Source organism: Takifugu rubripes, unplaced genomic scaffold, assembly GCF_901000725.2.
Source record: "Takifugu rubripes unplaced genomic scaffold, fTakRub1.2, whole genome shotgun sequence".
Taxonomy (NCBI): domain Eukaryota; kingdom Metazoa; phylum Chordata; class Actinopteri; order Tetraodontiformes; family Tetraodontidae; genus Takifugu; species Takifugu rubripes.
Window position 1 is genome coordinate 1 of NW_021821643.1, and position 18,682 is coordinate 18,682.

General features: G+C 52.2%; 2 protein-coding genes, 1 long non-coding RNA gene and 2 pseudogenes across 6 annotated transcripts; 2 read left to right on the forward strand and 3 right to left on the reverse strand.

Moving 5' to 3' along the window:
• The first annotated feature begins 5 nt into the window (after positions 1-5).
• On the forward strand, positions 6-977 carry LOC115248619 (vitamin K-dependent protein C-like; annotated as a pseudogene).
• A 2,366-nt stretch (positions 978-3,343) lies between these two features.
• LOC115248618 (deubiquitinating protein VCIP135-like) lies at positions 3,344-8,141 on the reverse strand. The gene is given in 4 exon segments (XM_029832374.1): positions 3,344-3,891; positions 3,893-4,283; positions 4,393-4,479; positions 5,323-8,141. Coding segments are annotated over 4 exon segments (3,375 nt in total). The 5' UTR covers positions 7,916-8,141; the 3' UTR covers positions 3,344-3,587.
• Positions 8,142-9,791: 1,650 nt separating this feature from the next.
• On the reverse strand, positions 9,792-13,164 carry LOC115248611 (immunoglobulin lambda-1 light chain-like; annotated as a pseudogene).
• On the forward strand, positions 10,500-12,461 carry LOC115248615 (uncharacterized). The gene is made up of 3 exons (XR_003887416.1): positions 10,500-10,637; positions 12,214-12,360; positions 12,423-12,461. It is a non-coding gene; the product is annotated as an uncharacterized lncRNA (long non-coding RNA).
• A 13-nt stretch (positions 13,165-13,177) lies between the features above and the next one.
• On the reverse strand, positions 13,178-18,177 carry LOC115248602 (amphiphysin-like). 4 transcript variants are annotated; one of them, XM_029832360.1, is made up of 6 exons: positions 17,951-18,170; positions 16,882-16,926; positions 16,764-16,808; positions 16,384-16,572; positions 15,174-15,275; positions 13,178-13,231 (listed from the first exon to the last, which is right to left on the reverse strand). In XM_029832360.1, the coding sequence occupies exons 1-6, from the start codon at positions 17,951-17,953 to the stop codon at positions 13,220-13,222; spliced, it is 396 nt and encodes a 131-aa protein (XP_029688220.1). In that variant the 5' UTR covers positions 17,954-18,170; the 3' UTR covers positions 13,178-13,219. The 4 variants fall into 4 exon arrangements, with proteins under 4 accessions (XP_029688220.1, XP_029688217.1, XP_029688218.1 ...); XM_029832357.1 differs by lacking the exon at positions 13,178-13,231 and adding an exon at positions 13,966-14,744 and having other exon boundaries at positions 17,951-18,164; XM_029832358.1 differs by lacking the exon at positions 13,178-13,231 and adding an exon at positions 14,751-14,983 and having other exon boundaries at positions 17,951-18,177.
• Between the last annotated feature and the right edge of the window lie 505 nt (positions 18,178-18,682).

The following is an 18,682-nucleotide window of genomic DNA, read 5'->3' on the forward strand; positions in this document are numbered from 1 at the left end:
TGCCCTGGATGGTGGGTGGAGAGGTGGGGAAGAAAGGAGAGAGCCCCTGGCAGGTAGCAACACCTCCACCTGGAGAAGGTGGCCCCCCCAGCGCGGCCCCTGGCGGTGGCGCTGAGTTACAGACGGGTGTCCGGGCTGACCGCGCTCCTCGCCGTGTGCTCGTGTGTGCAGGTGCTGGTGCTGAACGCCGTCGGGAAGTTCCACTGCGGAGGCGTCCTCATCGACGAGAGCTGGGTCCTGACCGCCGCCCACTGCCTGGAGGACAGCCTGACCTTCAGAGTGCGGCTCGGTGAGCGTCCACACGGCTTCTGTTGGCCGATGCTTGTCGTGCTCCTGTAGCTGCCAGTGTCGCTCACCTGTGTCCTGATGGAACCCTGTGATCTCTGCTGCCAGGGGACTATGAGCGCCTCCGAGCTGAAGGAACCGAGGTCACCTTGAAGGTCACCAAGACCTTTAAACACCCAAAATACAACCGCAGGTCAGTTGACAATGACATCAGCCTGCTGCGTCTGGAGACCCCCCGCCCCCCTCTCGGACTACATCGTCCCCGTCTGTCTGCCCGGGCGCCACCTGGCCCAGCGGGGTGCTGAACAAGAACGGCACCATGACCGTGGGTGAGCGGCTGGGGCAAAGAGAACCTGGAGAGCTCCAGGTTCAGCTCCGCCCTCAACGTCATTAAAGTCCCGCTGGTGACACCGACACCTGCAGGGGGCAGATGTACTACAACATCACCAGCAACATGCTTTGTGCTGGGATCGTTGGCCAGAAAATGGACGCCTGCGAGGGGGACAGCGGCGGACCCATGGTCACGCTCTACAGAGACACCTGGTTCCTGGTTGGCCTGGTGTCCTGGGGCGAGGGCTGTGGCAAACGTGGAGAAGTTGGGCATCTACACCAAAGTGTCCAACTACATAGACTGGATCAACAAAGTCCAGGGAAGACTGGGACACCAGTCAGTAGAACGCCAGCGCCCCTGAAACCGGCTGATCCAGAGTCAGTAAAACACTGATTAACGTGTTCAAAACATAAACTGGTTCTGTTTCTACGGCTACCGTCACCTTTATTGCTTAAACACCCATGATGAAAGATCTGGCAGGATCTGGTGGTGGATTACTGTCCCAGCAGCACCGGTACCCTACCTGGGGACACCAGGTAGGTACCGGTGACCTCAGGGAAAAGGGCTTTTTGTTGGTCACGACTGTTGTTTCTACAAAGGTGATTCACAAACCCGGACCTGGGATGAGTTCTGCCCACAGTTCCAGTTCCATGGAGGACCTTCAGGGTCAAGAGCCTGGAGGTCCGCCCCACTGGTCCCCGCTGGTCCAGGTCCCCCTCAGCACTGGTTCAGCTCCTGTTCATACCGCTTCAGCTGGGCCAGGAAACCCGGGTTTGGGTCGATCACATGACGAGCCCGCCTTCCACTGTCTGGAACCCAAACAGAACCACGTGTGTTCAGCCTAAAGTGGGCGGGGCCATACAACTGTAACCCCGCCCCCCAGAACCACAGAGTCAGGGTACGTAAAGGGCGTGCTGTGGCCCCACCTGGAGGGCTTGGGTCAGGGTCAGCCTGTGATGTTTCAGCAGGTAGGCGATGCAGATGGTCGCCGAGGCGGCTGCGCCCGTTCTTGCAGTAAACGAGGGCGTGACCGTCCACGCTCCGCCTCCTCCTGATTGGCGTCGGCCATGGCCCGTCAAAGTGGCTGGTAAAAGGTCTTCGTTGGGGTCATCGTAGACCGGGATCTGCAGCCTCTGGACGGCGTGGTTTGGCGGGGAACGGCTGTTGCCGGGACACGTTGATGCAGAGCGTCACCCCCTCCTGCTCACCAGCTGGTCGCTGCAGGCTGAGCGGAGCGTTCCCGATGAGCAGGGACCCGTGCTGATTACACAGCTGCAGCATCCTGGAGAACCAGACGTTAGCGTAGCACCGTAGCCAGCGCTAGCACCGTAGCCAGCGTAGCACCGTAGCCAGCGTAGCAACGTAGCCAGCGTAGCAACGTAGCCAGCGTAGCACCACTGTCATAGAACATATGGATATAGAACAGAGAAGCTAGCTAAGCTAGTTTTTAATTGTTGGTCGTTTCCTACGGGACGTTGATCCGGGCTTAACCAGAATAACAAACGTTAACAGCCGACTGAACAGCTGACCTGTGTTGGCTAAATTTACCCAGACCCCCACCCCCCCCCACACACACACACACACACACACACACACCCGAGCCACCAGTTCATGAACTGGATTTGGGAACATTTGAAGACTAAATCACGTGTTCTTCAGTGACTCACGTGCAGCATCAGATCTGCGTGCTGGTTCCTGCCGTCGACGTCCTGCGTGCACGTGCACGTGCACGTGCCCCTCACACACGCTGCGTCTGTCAGGACGGTGACAGCGGGCGTCTCCCAGGTCTCAGTGCTGATCCAGTTCAGGAAATATAATCAAAGGTTCTCCAGCAGAAGAACCTTTTCTGTGGTTTCAGGTGTTGTGATGATTTCTGTTCATGTTTCAGAAACCTTTGCACATCTAAAGGTTTATATTCATATTCTAAACAGGTAGCAGCCAGCTAGCCGCTACACTGCTAGCCGCTACACTGCTAACAGCTACACTGCTAACAGCAGCGATGGTATTTCAGAGACATTGAGAGGAGAGAGGAAGGTGACAGAAGTGATTTTATTCTGGGTTGAAAATCCACACATGCGAACAGCAACGTCACAGCTGCATCACTGTTTTAGCAAACTGACGAGAAGGTAACAAAAGAACAGGATGTCAAAGCAGAAAACAATCCGGACACGTTTATGTACACGTTTCAAATATGCTACAAGAATTTACAGCTGATTAGTGGCATCGTTAGTGGTCACCCTTCAGTCCGTCACAGCAGCGGCCTCGTTCTGATGCAACAAAGACGTATGCCAAGCTAACATTAGCATGCATCTTCTTCCCTGGATGGCCTGTTGAATGGCTGCGGTGGCATTTGTAAAGACTGGTGAAAAAGCGATAAAGTTTAATGGGAATAAAACCTATAAAGTGGCAGCAAATCTACATTTTTAACTGGCAGCATTGAGATGTGGAGTCGTTTAGATAGCTTAGCTTAGCATAAAGAAGCATAGCTTTAGGCTAAGCCGGCCCAATAGTGGAAGATTCTTCTATTTGTTGTGGGTTTTAATACCAGAACTTTTGAAATTAAATATAAACGCAGAACTTCATCATCTCGTCAGACCTGATCCACAAAATAAAATCCAACTCCAAACGCATTCCAGGGTAAAAACCTGGATTCTCATTAAAAGCAAGATGTTAGATGTTAAAAGAGATTTTGCACGAGCGACTTGGGGCCGAGAACCACAGCGGGACAGTTCCAACTAAAACCAGAGCAGCGCTGCCCCCTGCTGGACGAACCGCAGCGGCGCCTCCCAAAGAAAAGTGTCTGTCGGGAATAAAAAAGGCGTTGCTGTCGTTAGTGTTGTTCTCGGGCGGTTCTGGGCCTTCTGGCGCCGGATCCCGTCCCTGTGAGACCAGCAGGAGCCCAGGGAGCAGGCGGGGAGCAGGACGGTGGCGTGGCGTGGCGGGGAGGGGCGGGGCGGGGCCTCAGCTCCCATCAGGAGTGATCCATGGGCTCCGCCGCGCCGCTCTGCTCAGCGGGCTGGCTCTCCATCTCCTCCAGTTCTTCCGTCTTTAGCTCCGCCTTCCCAGGCTCCCCGGCCGCGGCCTCCCCGCCGCTCTTGCCGCCGCCCATCTGCTCCTTCAGGTGGCGCTCCATGGAGGCCTGGATGGACGACACCATCTCCTGCAGCTTCCGCCGCTGCTGCTCCATCACGCCGGGGTCGACGCCGCGGCCGTCCTTGGTGGTGACAAATCCCGGCGCCATGCGCACCAGCTCCCGCGTGGTGTCCTCGGGGATCTGGGACAGGTCGGGGGGCCCCTGGAGACGCTGGCGCTGAGGTCCGTGCCGCTGCTAGTGCTGGCGCGTGAATAGGCCGGTGCTCAGGAGGGGAGGAGCCGCCGGCGCTGCCCAGGGAGTGGCCTTTACCTTGGAACGCCGCCACATTCTGCTCCTTCTTACGGACGACGCCGCCGCTGCCCAGCCGCAGGACGCTGTGGGCGGGGCTTCCCTCTCTGCTGCCCCTGGCGCCAACCTGCACCAGCGCCCCCTTCACGCGCTCCTCCACGTCAGGGCCGATCTGGAAGTGCCCGGCGGCGTCCACGCACAGCTCCAGGCGCTCGTCCGCCGCGTTGTAGACGAAGGTTTTCCCGCTCAGGTGCGGCAAGGTGCAGTGTTTCCCGTCCATCAGACCTGAAACACACCAGAATGGGACTGTGTCTCACCCCTGCAGCTCCTGACCGACACACGTGACCGACACACGTGACCCACACACGTGACCGACACACACACACGAACCCACCCATGTCCTTCATCACGATGTTGTAGAAGACTCCGCCCCTCTGGAACAGGTGTGGCAGCGTCTTGGCGTAGGACCACACGTCCTCACCTGGAAGAAGAGGGACAAGGTCAACCAAGGGGGACACAGCAGCAGCCTCAAGTGGACCGGGGGACGCAGGGACCGGTGGACCAGGGACCGGGGGACCGGGGGACGCAGGGACCGGGGGACGGTGGACGCAGGGACCGGTGGACGCAGGGACCGGTGGACCGGGGGACGCAGGGACCGGGGACGGTGGACGCAGGGACCGGTGGACCAGGGGACGCAGGGACCGGTGGACCAGGGACCGGGGGACGCAGGGACCGGTGGACGCAGGGACCGGGGGACGCTGGGACCGGTGGACCAGGGACCGGGGGACGCTGGGACCGGGGGACGCAGGGACCGGTGGACCAGGGGACGCAGGGACCGGGGGACGCTGGGACCGGTGGACCAGGGACCGCGCCAGCTCCAGCTGTTTACTGGGGTCTGACAGGTGACCTTTGACCTTTGGCAGGTGAGACAGGGACTGTTCCCGATGGCTGAGTCAGCTCACTCGTACACACACTCACACACACACTCACACACACACACTCGTACACACACTCGTACACACACACGTACACACACTCACACACACTCACACACACTCGTACACACACACGTACACACACTCGTACACACACACGTACACACACTCACACACTCGTACACACACACGTACACACACTCACACTCACACACACACACAGTTTGTTTTCAAATCTTTTTTAACCTGAATAGTTTCTATTACTGAGAATGTTTGATGATTGAGGTCACTAAAAGCTAATCAAGAACAATTAATAGATGATCGACAAGTGGGGAGGGGCTAGGGGAGGAGCTGGGGAGGGACTGGGGGAGGAGCCGGCGGTCACTCACCCATCAGGGTTGCTAGGAGACACAGAGAGGAGATCTCCAGATCGATGCTCTCCTGCAGCTCGCGGCCGCTCGTCCTGCCTGACGTCAGCGCCTCCTCAGTCTTCGCCTCATGGCGCCCGCGGGCCTCGGAGGGGGCGGGGCTCTTGTCGGGGCCCTTCAGGATCTCCACGGTCACCCTGTCGCCATGCTGCAGGGCCACGGGCTCGTTCTCCTCGCCCTCCCTCGGCGACGCCAGCCCTTTGGGAGGGAAGCCGAAGCGGATGCACTGCTGTTCCGGAGGGATGGCGAACTGCCTGGCGACGCCCCTCTGCAGCTCGGCGAAGGTGGTGGAGGCCTGCAGGGTCAGCGTGGCCTGCCGGCCGTCGCTGGTGCTCACGCGGATCTTCTTCTCCTTATTGGCCGCGGGGGAGGATTTTGTGGGCGTGGCTGGAGCCGAAGGGGAGCCGGGTTCTGGTGACGTGGCGCCTCGCTGCTCTTGCTTCAGCTTGTCAGTGTGGCGCTTCTGCGTGGCGGCGGCGTGCTCGCCGATGCTCTGCTGGATGCTGCGCTCCGCCCGGCTCATCGTCAGCTCCTCCTTGTGCAGCGTCTTCGCCTTCTGACCCGTCAGGATGATCTTAGTGGGGGGCTGCGGGTCGGCCGGCGGGGCGTCGGGGGCGCCGTGCTGCGCGTGGGCCCGCTCGATGCTCACCGGGTTGTAGTCGTCGGGGTTCTTCTTGGCCGTGTGGTGCAGGATGGTGTTGACCACCTTCTGCACCAGGATCTCACTGCCGAACTCACCGGGGAAATGCTTCGTCACCAGCTTCATGGCCACGTCGTACACGTTGCTGTTGAGGGCGGAGTCCATCTCGTACTGGAACCAGTACACCGTCTCCCTCACCTGCCGCCCCCCCCACTCCAGCGTGATGGGGAAGGCCTCGGGCAGGTTGTCGTATTCTCTGCCCTCCCAAAAGTGCTTGAAGCCGCAGCCGCACTTCCCGCCCTGCGAGCGGGTGTTGGTTCTGTCCCCGTCCAGGTAGACGACGGAGCCGTTGCCGTGGATGTGGCGCACCGACGTGCCGTGGCACCAGGTGCAGGTGTTGAGGGAACTCAGCGTGTAGTCCGGGACCAGGACGTCCTGCTGGGGGTCGTAGGAGCAGACCAGGTTGTTGAGGGGGAAGCTGTAGTTCTTGTCCACCCGCAGCTGGCCGTGGGTGGACTTGGCCAGGTTGTAGAGCTTCCCCCCCGGGCCCAGCCAGTCCTGCGGCACGTGGAGCTCCACCAGGGCGCTGCAGTTCAGGCAGCGGTGCAGCCTGTTCTCCAACACCAACTTCTTGGCGGCCTCGGTCACCTCCTCCGGCTGCACGCCGATCACGCCGGTCCGTCTGAAGACGTACTGGTGCACGTCGGCCACCAGCGCCGGGTGGATTTTGTGCTTCTCCATGAACACCTCCTCCATGGCATTGACCAGCCGCATCAGGTATTTATCCTGCAGGCTGCGGTCGCCGCCGATCACGCAGCTCCCGTCTGGCTCCAGCTTGATGTACCTCCTGATGAGCTCCTGGGGGACGCCCCAGGCCTTGGGCAGCAGGCGGGCCGGCAGCTTGGGCAGCACGCTGCTCTTGATGCCCACCAGGGGGATGTAGTGGTTCCTGCCAGAGCTGCTCCAGGCGATGCAGATGGGTTTGTTGAGCTTCCCGTCTTTTCCTCTGCACTGGTCCTCGGCCACCAGTCCCGGCAGAAAGGTCGCGGAATAGTCTCCAGAGCTTCTCATCCCGCTCAGCGAGTCCAGCAAGATGATGGGCCGGTGGAGGACATTGGCCAGCCCAAAAATATGAATATTGCGCAGTCCGAGCGGGACGCCTTCAGGCGGGACGAACAAGGGGTCGCACTCGGTGATGATGTCCTCCCATTCTGCAGCGTCGATGAAATCCTGAAAAAGAGCCTTGTAGTGGTCCAGGTTCTGCTTGAAGTTCTGTTTCAGGTTCTCCCTCAGAGCGTGCCAGAACAGTTCCCGGCCCACCAGAGCTCTGGACACAGCATGGACCAGGCAGTGCCCATCTCCGTCCACGTGGACCGGTATGAGACACTCTCCGTTACCGTTGGACTTCTTCACCTCTTCCAGGGTGTCGTGGAGATAAATAAGGCTCCCGGACCGGTCTTTCCCATAGCCCATGGTGGAGACATGTTCCGGTTCGATCAGGAAGGCTCTGTCCCCCAACAGCGAGCAGTCGAACACCTCTCCCTGGTTCATGTCCCGCAGCAGCTGGGCCTTGCCGGTCTGCCTGTCCATGCCGTACCTGGTGAGCAGCGGGGACAGCAGCTTGCAGTGGTAGTTGGACAGACCCATCACTTTCACCAGCTCCGTGCCTTTCTTCGGGGCCCCGGTGACGCCGAGCAGGGCGTTTCTGAGCAGATTATGAAGCACGACATCTGGATCCGTGACTTCTTCCACATTTAGCAGGTTCTTCTGCTCGTGTCTTTGTCCGCAGTCGGTGCACTCGATGCTAACGGAGCCGTGAGCTGGGAAGAAGAGCCTCGCCTGACATTTCGGGTCCGGGCAGGTACCCGACAGAATCCGTTTATCTTTTTTCTTAGAGCTGAGCAGCAGCGACATGTCGAGCGTAGAGGTCGAAACTGATCTTCAGCTTCACAGAATCGTCGCAGTGAAGCTCGGACGAAGCTGCGAAACAAGCTTCCACTTCGTTAATGACATTTATTTGCCAGAATAACACAAGAACAACACGGAAGCGACTGTTTGCTCGTCTCGCAGCCGATCTTTGCTCGACGTAACTACGTTTGGACGGGAACTTCCTGGGAGTTGTAGTCCTCAGCTATAACGGCTTAAAATAGATTGACGTCCCAATGTGAAGGCCTCGCTGTAGCACGGTCATTAATATATGTACTGCATTATACAACGGCACCCCTTTAGCTTAACTCACACCTACAATTAAATGACCGAAATAAGCTATCGTTTTATCCAGTGGACTACATGACCCGGCATGCAATGCACCTTCCGTTTGTTGCGACAGGAAGTTGACAACACGGTCTTGTAGTCTCGGTTGTTTTGGTCAGACCGAGTAGATGGTGAATTAAGAAGTGTCTTTAAAGTCGTATTTTGCCTCTAAGTTGCGAGTTTTCTAATTTTGCGACGCCGTGTAGATAAATGTCAAAGACTATGGTCAGCAAAATGTAAAATCAAGTTAAGTTGTTAGCTTAGCAGAGGGGATGCTAATCGTCAGAACACTAATGTCTCAACATGCTGCCCATCAGGAAAATTAAAGGTTGCTTTTGTTCAAAGACAGTTATGATAAACGCAATTCAGATCAAAGCCAAGGACCCTCCAGAAGCCGGAAAATTCATTTTAATTTCATTATAATCCGTCGATAACTTTGAGAGTTACTTTGTTCACAGACAAACGCCGGCTTGGTGGCGGTAATGACGACCGAATCAGTACTAAGGTTATACTTGTGAAAATGTTGCAATGGAACCCTGGATTCATGCCGTGAACACAGATGTGTCCACATGTCGGGTTGTTTTCATGTCGAAAACCACGCAGGTCCCGCAAGGATGACGTCACAAGACCCGCGTGCCCTCCCGGACGTGACCACACGGTGGCGCCGTTTCTTAGAAATGTTTCTGAAATACTGGAAGAGTCGAAAAGACACTTCTGACCTCGCCAAGGAGGTCACGGCACGGCCGGATTTTAATGTCTTCAGGAGGCGCTGATGGTGGACCAAGGAAGAGCTGATTCAGTTGGTAACATAGATTCCAGAGAGACTTTGATCTGAAACATCAAAGCTCCACAGCGCCCAGTGCTTTTCTCTAGTTTGCTAAAGGGCCTAAAGATGAAGAGCAGTTGTTCTGGTTTATCTGGTCACTGACTTCATAATCCTGACCTGAATCTTGGGGCCTCCATCACAACTCACGTTGCTGAAGATCCTGTGGAGATGCTTCCAAACGGGTTTTAAATATCAACTATTGTTAGAAGGGAAATGCTGATTTGAGCCGATCCTGTTGATCCCCTTCCAGAAGGGATTTTACTGACTAATTTGTGCCCCATGAAGGTGCTGAGAAGAAGCTGAGTGGATGCTGCTGAGCGGGCAGAAGCCAGAAGACCTGGCCTGTTAAATGGGTCCACAGGTGTCTTCTGGAAGGTTCTGCAGCCTGAGAACCTGTTGCAGACGATGAGCAGGTGCAGCAGGCCAGAGTGTGACTGTGGGGACGAGACCGATAAAATCACTTCCTGTGCTGCGGCTGTGTGCTTCCTGTGATGGTGTCCTAGCAACAGTGAAACCACACGTTCTGGGGGAGCAACGCTGAAAGAGACGCAGAAACCTTCACAGCAACCTTCGGCTCCTTGCAGCATCTTCTCACCACATTTATCTTCTGGACACTTTTAGAATTATTCGGACTTAATTTGTATGTAATGATCAACAAACCATTTCTGGATTTCTCCGTAATAAACAGGAATGACATCAAACTACAAAGAATTTGGTGACCTCACAACGAGGATTCAGCTTCCTGTTCAGACAGATTTACTTTATTGATCAAAGCTGGCAAATTACAGTTATTATTGCTGGAGAGAAGCTTTTATTCTGCGAGAGGAAAAGTCCCAGTGGAAAAGGAAGCAGTGGGAGGACGAGACAGGATGGTGGACTGGAACCAGTCAGTCAGCCTGTTTCTGGTTGTTGGTGAGGAAGAGGAGCAGAGAGATTCCACAGCAGCTCAGCAGACTCTTCATCATCAGGGCCGTGTAGACAAAAGAGAGCAGCTTCATCCTCAGCACAGACGGGGGGATGGATGGAGGGATGGACGGGGGGATGGACGGGGGGGACAGACGGAGGGATGGATGGAGGGATGGACGGGGGGGCTGGTGCAACCTCTGGAAGAGAAACACAGTGAAGAAGAAAGATCAGCCCACCTGAAGGTGTCTCAAGATGGCTGAGGGACAGGACATCAGCACCTTGCTGGGACTGGGCCTTCACCGCCCCCCCCTCGTGCTGCACGGAGCAGCGGTATTTATAGGTGTGGACGGCGTCCCGGTCCAGCAGTCTGATGGAGGTGATGCGGCCCGGCTCTCTGAGCTGCAGCTCTTCTTCATGGGCAGGAGGTGACTCCTCCACAGCACTGTCGGCCCGTTGTCTCCTCCAGGAGAACCTCACCAGAGGAGGAACCATGTCTGAGGCCACACACAGCAGGGCGGTCCTCCCCTCCAGAGGATCTCTGGATGCTGCTGGGTACACGCTCAACACAGGCTGGACCAGCGCCGCATCTGTGGTGAGACACCAGAGTTACTGCTCTCACTGGCCCTGAGGGGTCAACGCTGGAGGTCAGAGGTCAGCTCAACCACACATGCACATTGTGCGCTCACACAAGTCATTCATAATCGATAATCTTCCCATTTATTCACCAATAATCCACAGATAATCTACCCATTTATTCACCAATAATCCACCGATAATCTACCCATTTATTCACCAATAATCCACAAATAATCTACCCATTTATTCACCAGTAATCTATTGATAATTGACCCGTTTATTCACCGATAATCCACCGATAATCTACCCATGTATTCACCTATAATCCACAGATAATCTACCCATTTATTCACCAATAATCCACAGATAATCTACCCATTTATTCACCAATAATCTATTGATAATCTACCCATTTATTCACCAATAATCCACAGATAATCTACCCATTTATTCACCAATAATCCAAAGATAATCTACCCATTTATTCACCAGTAATCTATTGATAATCGACCCATTTATTCACCGATAATCTACCCATTTATTCACCTATAATCCACAGATAATCTACCCATTTATTCACCAATAATCCACTGATAATCTACCCATTTTTTCACCAATAATCCACCGATAATATACCCATTTATTCACCAATAATCCACTGATAATCTACCCATTTTTTCACCAATAATCCACAGATAATCTACCCATTTATTCACCAATAATTCACAGATAATCTACCCATTTATTCTCCAATAATCCACCGATAATCTACCCTTTTATTCACCAATAATCCACCGATAATCAACCCATTTATTCACCAATAATACACTGATAATCTACCCCTTTATTCATCAATAATCCACCGATAATCTACCCATTTATTCACCAATAATCCATTGATAATCTACCCATTTATTCACCAATAATCCACAGATAATCTACACATTTATTCACCAATAATCCACAGATAATCTACCCATTTATTCTCCAATAATCCACCGATAATCTACCCTTTTATTCACCAATAATCCACCGATAATCGACCCATTTATTCACCAATAATCCACCGATAATCTACCCATTTATTCACCAATAATCCACCGATAATCTACCCATTTATTCACCAATAATCCACTGATAATCGACCCATTTATTCACCAATAATCCACCAATAATCTACCCATTTATTCACCAATAATCCACCGATAATCGACCCATTTATTCACCAATAATCCACCGATAATCTACCCATTTATTCACCAATAATCCACCGATAATCGACCCATTTATTCACCAATAATCCACCGATATTCCTTCCTTTTATTCACCAATAATCCACCGATAATCGACCCATTTATTCACCAATAATCCACTGATAATCTACCCATTTATTCACCAATAATCCACTGATAATCTACCCATTTATTCACCAATAATCCACTGATAATCTACCCATTTATTCACCAATAATCCATTGATAATCTACCCATTCATTCACCAATAATCCACAGATAATCTACCCATTTATTCACCAATAATCCATGGATGAATCCAGCTAAATTCCCGTCTGTGCTCTTGTGTTTATGGTTTTATAGATAATCTTCTTGAGTGTGTCAATATTTCTTTTTTGTCTTTTGATCGTTATTAAAAGGTTTGGAGCAAAGTTTGATTCTCACCTGAGACGACGAGTCTGGTTCCAGATCCAAAAATCCAGACACAGTGAAACGGAGAAGGACAAAATCTGCTGCTGAACATTTGAGTCGAGGTTCTGATCCTGAAGATTCCTGTTTCAGTACAGGTGACTCTGACATCAGGTCTTCCTGGTTCCAGACATCAGGTCTTTGTGGTTCCAGACATCAGATCTTCCTGGTTCCAGACATCAGATCTTCCTGGTTCCAGACATCAGGTCTTCGTGGTTCCAGACATCAGGTCTTTCTGGTTCCAGACATCAGGTCTTTCTGGTTCCAGACATCAGGTCTTTCTGGTTCCAGACATCAGGTTTCCATCAGAAAGGATATTGATCCACAGCAGCTGGTTTTTGTTCAGGTGCCTCACATCTTCTCTCACTGTGGTTCCACTCTTCCAACAGGAGCAGTAATATGAGGCAGCGTGAGAGGGTTTAACTGAGAAGATGATCAACTCACAGTTGTTCTGCTGAATCTTAGCTGAGAAATCATCTTGGTCAGCATGAGAGTACCGCTCGATTTGACTGTCTCTCTTATCAATATCCAGGAGCCTTTCAAACGTGCCTGATTCCTTCTTCTGGTACCACAACACATAATTATAATTACAATCATCGATTCCTCCACAGCTTATTGAGGCAATTTTACCAGCTCTGCGGGTCACTGAGATCTGGTCCTGGGTCAGCTGCGTTTCTATGACAACCAGCCCTGTAGAGACGGGGACAGGCAGCTGAAGTCAGCGTGTGTGTGGTGGTCGTGTCCTGGCTGGCTGGAAACACTCACCTGAGCAGAGGAAGCAGAGAGCCGCAGGTGTGAACGGCTGCATTGTTGCTTTGGTGGGCCGGAGGCAGGACTGATCCAGCTCCTCTCAGCCCCCATCAGCCCCTGCTGCTGATGCCCCGCCCACCTCACCACAAACAGGAAACAGGTCTCCATGACGACAGCAGTCTCAGCAGCTCTGAAATGTGGTTCTGCTCATTCATTTCTCTAAAACATCAAAGATAAATCATCACGATTAGAACCTATGAACAGATTTTCAAGGTTTCCCTTTTGCTCAGAGTTGATGTTTACATTTTATTGACGTGACTGTAAACGTCCAGAAGATAAATGTGGTGAGAAGATGCTGCAAGGAGCCGAAGGTTGCTGTGAAGGTTTCTGCGTCTCTTTCAGCGTCGCTCCCCCAGAACGTGTGGTTTCACTGTTGCTAGGACACCGTCACAGGAAGCACACAGCCGCAGCACAGGAAGTGATTTTATCGGTCTCGTCCCCACAGTCACACTCTGGCCTGCTGCACCTGCTCATCGTCTGCAACAGGTTCTCAGGCTGCAGAACCTTCCAGAAGACACCTGTGGACCCATTTAACAGGCCAGGTCTTCTGGCTTCTGCCCGCTCAGCAGCATCCACTCAGCTTCTTCTCAGCACCTTCATGGAGGAACGATGGGAGAAGAAGCCTCTGACGGCTTCACGTGACCTTCATTGATCCTCTGCAGATATTGTGACCTTGAGATTTGTTCATGAGTTTGAGGAGGATGAAATAAAGTGAAGAAGTTTGTGACGTTTGGAATGTTTCACATTTTCAAGACTTTGCTGTTCTTCACTCTTCATCCTCCAGTTCTGATGGTTCCTGCTGACGTCAGTTCTGCTCAAAGTTCATGGAAGCTCTGCCCCCCCCCCCCCAACTGTATGTGTGCGGTTGGATCATGAACGATAAAGAAGCCAAAATGTTCCCAGGACTCATTTATTGATGACATAAACAAGTGATTTGTGGCATCAAGGTCACGGATCTACACCATCAAGGTCAAAGGAAGTGACATCAGAAGTGTCCAACACACCAGGAATAAACACACAACATAAATTGCATCAAACAGCGTCGCTGTGACTTATGGTCTGGATCAATTAGCTCTACTATTAAATCAATAAGCAACATTATTTTGGCAGAAACACAGAACAGAGACTTGATCACCAAACACTCGCAGGTAGGAACTCGCCAACGGACGCGTCCTCACCGACTCCCTGGCAGACTCCAGAACATTTAAATAGGTCACATGACTACAGATTCTAGAATATTCCACAGCAATCAAACACGTCTGGAGCAACAGAGGATCCTTTTCTCTCTTTTCTTCCGCTGTTCCGGTCCAGATGTTTTTCCCAGTTAAAGTCACGTCTTCCAACAACAGGAGAATATTGGTTGTTTGTGGGGGGGGCCAGACTATCACGTCATGCTTCGTAATTTCCAGGATCAAACGAGACGTTGGCACCAGTTTTGCTGTGCAGAGGAACCTGGTGGTGACCTGCCCACGGTTGCACCAGGTGCCTCCAGGCAGTTGCTGATGTTGCTCTGATGTTGCCTCAAACTTCTGCTCACGTCTTGTTTTTTACAGCGTCGCGAGTCTTCTTATTCCAAACGCTGCGTAAAGTTCTCTGGAAACAGTCCTTTCTGGGCGCTAGCACCGCGTGCTAACCACTCGCTTTCTTTGATACCCGTGAGCCCACCAGCGTCCTGCCACAACAACAACAACAACAACAACAACAACAGCGCAACGTTAACGCAGGACAATCTGACCTCAGCTCATCCCTAAACACCTGCGGCTGTTTTCTGTAGTCGGAGCAACAGTGACATCAGGTGACGCCTTTGTTTTATGCACCTGCTCCATTTAGCACGTCTCCACCTGAGCGAAGCTCTCCTGTGGTTCTCCTGTGGTTCTCCTGTGGTTCTCCTGTGGTTCTCCTGTGGTTCTCCTGGGTCTCAGCAGAACTTTGTCAACTCGTGTTTGTGGGGTTTTTCTTTCGGACGTTTTTGAGTTTTAGTGACAATAAAAAGGTTCAAATGTTTTGACTGACAAATAAATGTAATCAAGGTTTCAGCCACACAGCTGAAATATTCAAATGTGTTTGTGGTCCTGGCAGGTGTGTCTGGTTCCATTCTCACCTGATCCTCCGCCGACTCGGTGGGCACCACCAGAACCACGTCACCTCTCTTCAGTTCAAGTTCGTCTGAGTTGGCTGCTTCAAAGTCGTGCATCGTCTCCACCTGAAGACACAGAGGTGTCACCTGTGGTCCTGCTGGGAACTTCCTGTCAGGGTCGGGGTCAGGATCAGGATCAGGATCAGGGTCAGGATCAGGATCAGGATCAGGATCAGGGTCAGGGTCAGGGTCAGGGTCAGGGTCAGGATCAGGATCAGGATCAGGGTCAGGGTCAGGGTCAGGGTCAGGGTCAGGATCAGGATCAGGGTCAGGATCAGGATCAGGATCAGGATCAGGGTCAGGATCAGGATCAGGATCAGGGTCGGGATCAGGGTCGGGGTCAGGAAAAGGGTCGGGGTCGGGATCAGGATCAGGGTCAGGGTCAGGGTCAGGGTCAGGGTCAGGATCAGGATCAGGATCAGGATCAGGGTCAGGGTCAGGGTCAGGGTCAGGATCAGGGTCGGGATCAGGGTCGGGGTCAGGAAAAGGGTCGGGGTCGGGATCAGGGTCAGGATCAGGGTTGGGGTCGGGGTCAGAGTCAGGATCAGGGTCGGGGTCAGGGTCAGGATCAGGAAAAGGGTCGGGGTCGGGATCAGGGTCAGGATCAGGGTTGGGGTCGGGGTCAGAGTCAGGAAAAGGGTCGGGGTCGGGATCAGGGTCAGGATCAGGGTTGGGGTCAGAGTCAGGGTCGGGATCAGGGTCGGGGTCAGGAGAAGGGTCGGGGTCGGGGTCAGAGTCAGGGTCGGGATCAGGGTCGGGGTCAGGGTCAGGGTCAGGATCAGGATCAGAGTCAGGGGCAGGATCAGGGTCGGGGTCGGGGTCAGGGTCAGGATCAGGGTCGGGGTCGGGTTCAGGGTCAGGGTCGGGATCAGGGTCATGATCAGGATCAGGGTCAGAGTCAGGGGCAGGATCAGGGTCAGGATCAGGGTCAGAGTCAGGGGCAGGATCAGGGTCAGGGTCAGGATCAGGGTCGGGATCAGGGTCGGGGTCAGGATCAGGATCAGGGTCAGGGTCAGGATCAGGATCAGGATCAGGATCAGGGTCAGGGTCAGGGTCAGGATCAGGATCAGGATCAGGATCAGGATCAGGATCAGGGTCAGGATCAGGATCAGGATCAGGATCAGGATCAGGATCAGGATCAGGGTCAGGATCAGGATCAGGAAGGAAGTCTCACCTTGTACAGGAAGTCATCCGGGAGCCCGGACACGCCTCCAGATGGACTCATGTGTTTCATGGTCTGGCTCACCGTGGTCACATCGTTGTCACTGGCGGCGGTGGGCGAGATGATGTCACCATCGCGGTCGTCGTCACCTTCATTACTGGAGGCGGGTTCGATGATCACTGACGGGATCGGCATGTTTTCCTGCAACGACAGGAAGACGTGATCCCAGATCAAAACAGAACCGGGTCAGAGGAGCTGAAACACTCGTCTCCAATGAGGGAGCTCTGATTTAGGGTTTGAACTTCATTCACATTAATGAGACAATCGTGTCAGCGGCCCCCAAAACTATTATTATTAGTGTTGTTGTTGTTGTTGTTGTTCTTTATATTTACCAGCGGAGCTGCTTCATCCGCACATGTTTGGTCAGCACCAGGAATCTACAGACAACATTTTTATTTGAGACGTATTAAAATAAAAAACAAGCAAAATCAACACAAATGAAAAAGATACCTCATCAAGCTCCGCCTCCTGGATGGATGAAGGTTCCTCAGGTACCTTCAAAGGAAAACATTCACGTTTATTAGAAACTGAGTGAAGTGTTGATTGATACAAGATGATGAGGATGATGAAGATAATCCTGATGGTGATGAAGACAATCTTGGTCTTGATGGTGGTGAGTTTGCTGATGATGAAGATCATCTTGATGAGGATGGTGATGAAGATCATGATGATGAGGATGATGAGTTTGATGAAGATCATCTTGATGAGGATAATGAGTTTGATGATGAGTTTGCTGATGAAGATCATCTTGATGATGAGTTTGCTGATGATGAAGATACTCCCGGCCATGGTGGTGATGATGAAGATGAACCTGCCGACTGACCAGATGTATCAAGGATGAAGATCATGCTGTTCGCTTACGACTGGCTTCTCCTTCTCCAGACTGCCTGATCCCTCTGTGTCCTCCTCACCAGCAGGTGGCGCTTCAGTCTCCTCCATCACTTCATCAGAGGGAGCAACAGTGGGCTCCAGCTCTTCCTCAGTGGAAGGAGCTGTAGTCGGCTTCACCTCCTCTTCTTCACTCTTCTCTTCCTCTTCTTCAGCAGGTGCTGCGGGCTCCTCACCAGCAGGGGGAGCTGTAGCCTCCTGTTCCTCAGGAGCTTCTGTGTCTGGAGCTTCAGGAACCTCACTTGGTTCTGTTTTAACCTCGTTCTTGTAGAGAAAACTTGGTGTGAACCCAAAACTGGCTCCTGACATGTTCCTTTCAACTCGAACCAGAACTAGAACTGAGTTTCTTAATAGGAGATAATGTGATCTAGATGAATCACTAATAGAACTAGACTAAACCACAACTGCACTGTTGGACCTTGGTTACCATCTGAAGATGCTGTCAGATGCAAACGTCAGCAGATCACTAATGATCTCTATCAATACTGATCAGCCTGATAACAGCAGCAGGTTTCCAGCACTTTCTCTGCTTTCAATTTACACAATTTTCAAATCTGAAACCCATTTTTCTGAAGCTGATGAACCTCGTTAAACTAAACCTGTCTATAAAGCCTGACCTGGTTAAACTTACCATTTTATCAAAATCAGCAAAAAAAGAGGGCGGAGCCGCATCCTGAGGAGCAGACAGGTGAAACACAAACGAGTCACAACGAGTCACATTATAACATTTACTTCCACTAAACCCTCAACATCAACATGCCAGACTAACCGTTACAGTACTTTAACTAACCAACACTGACTAACATTAACCCACACTAACTAACACTAACCCACACTAATGAGCACTAACCAACACTAACCCACACTATCACTAACCCACACTAACCCACACTAACTAACACTGACCCACACTATCAATAACCCACACTAACCCACACTAACTAACACTAACCCACACTAACTAACACTAACCCACACTAACTAACACTGACCCACACTATCAATAACCCACACTAACCCACACTAACTAACACTGACCCACACTGGTCATGATGATTCACAAAACACACTTTACTGGTCCGACACACATCTTTCATTCAAAACCTCTTTGGTTCTGACTGACATTCAACCTTTGTGGGCTGTTGTTGCTATATTTGTTGTTGTTGCTATATTTGTTGTTGTTGCTATATTTGTTGTTGCTATATTTGTTGTTGTTGTTTTCTGCTACTGTTGTTGTTGCTATATTTGCTGCTGTTGTTGTTGTTGTTGTTGTTGTCTCCCCGGTGGAGAAGACACATGACTCAATCCCATGATGGTATCCAATCGATTCCTCCCTCCGTTCTGAGGGATCCGTCTGGTGGAG

Bases quoted from the DNA above. Each gene is read 5' to 3' on its own strand.
- LOC115248602 (XM_029832357.1), bottom strand. The intron at 16,809-16,881 runs GTATCTTTTTCA...TGTTGTCTGTAG, and splicing joins AGGAGGCGGAGCTTGATGAG to ATTCCTGGTGCTGACCAAAC. The intron at 16,573-16,763 runs GTAAATATAAAG...CTGTCGTTGCAG, and splicing joins CGGATGAAGCAGCTCCGCTG to GAAAACATGCCGATCCCGTC.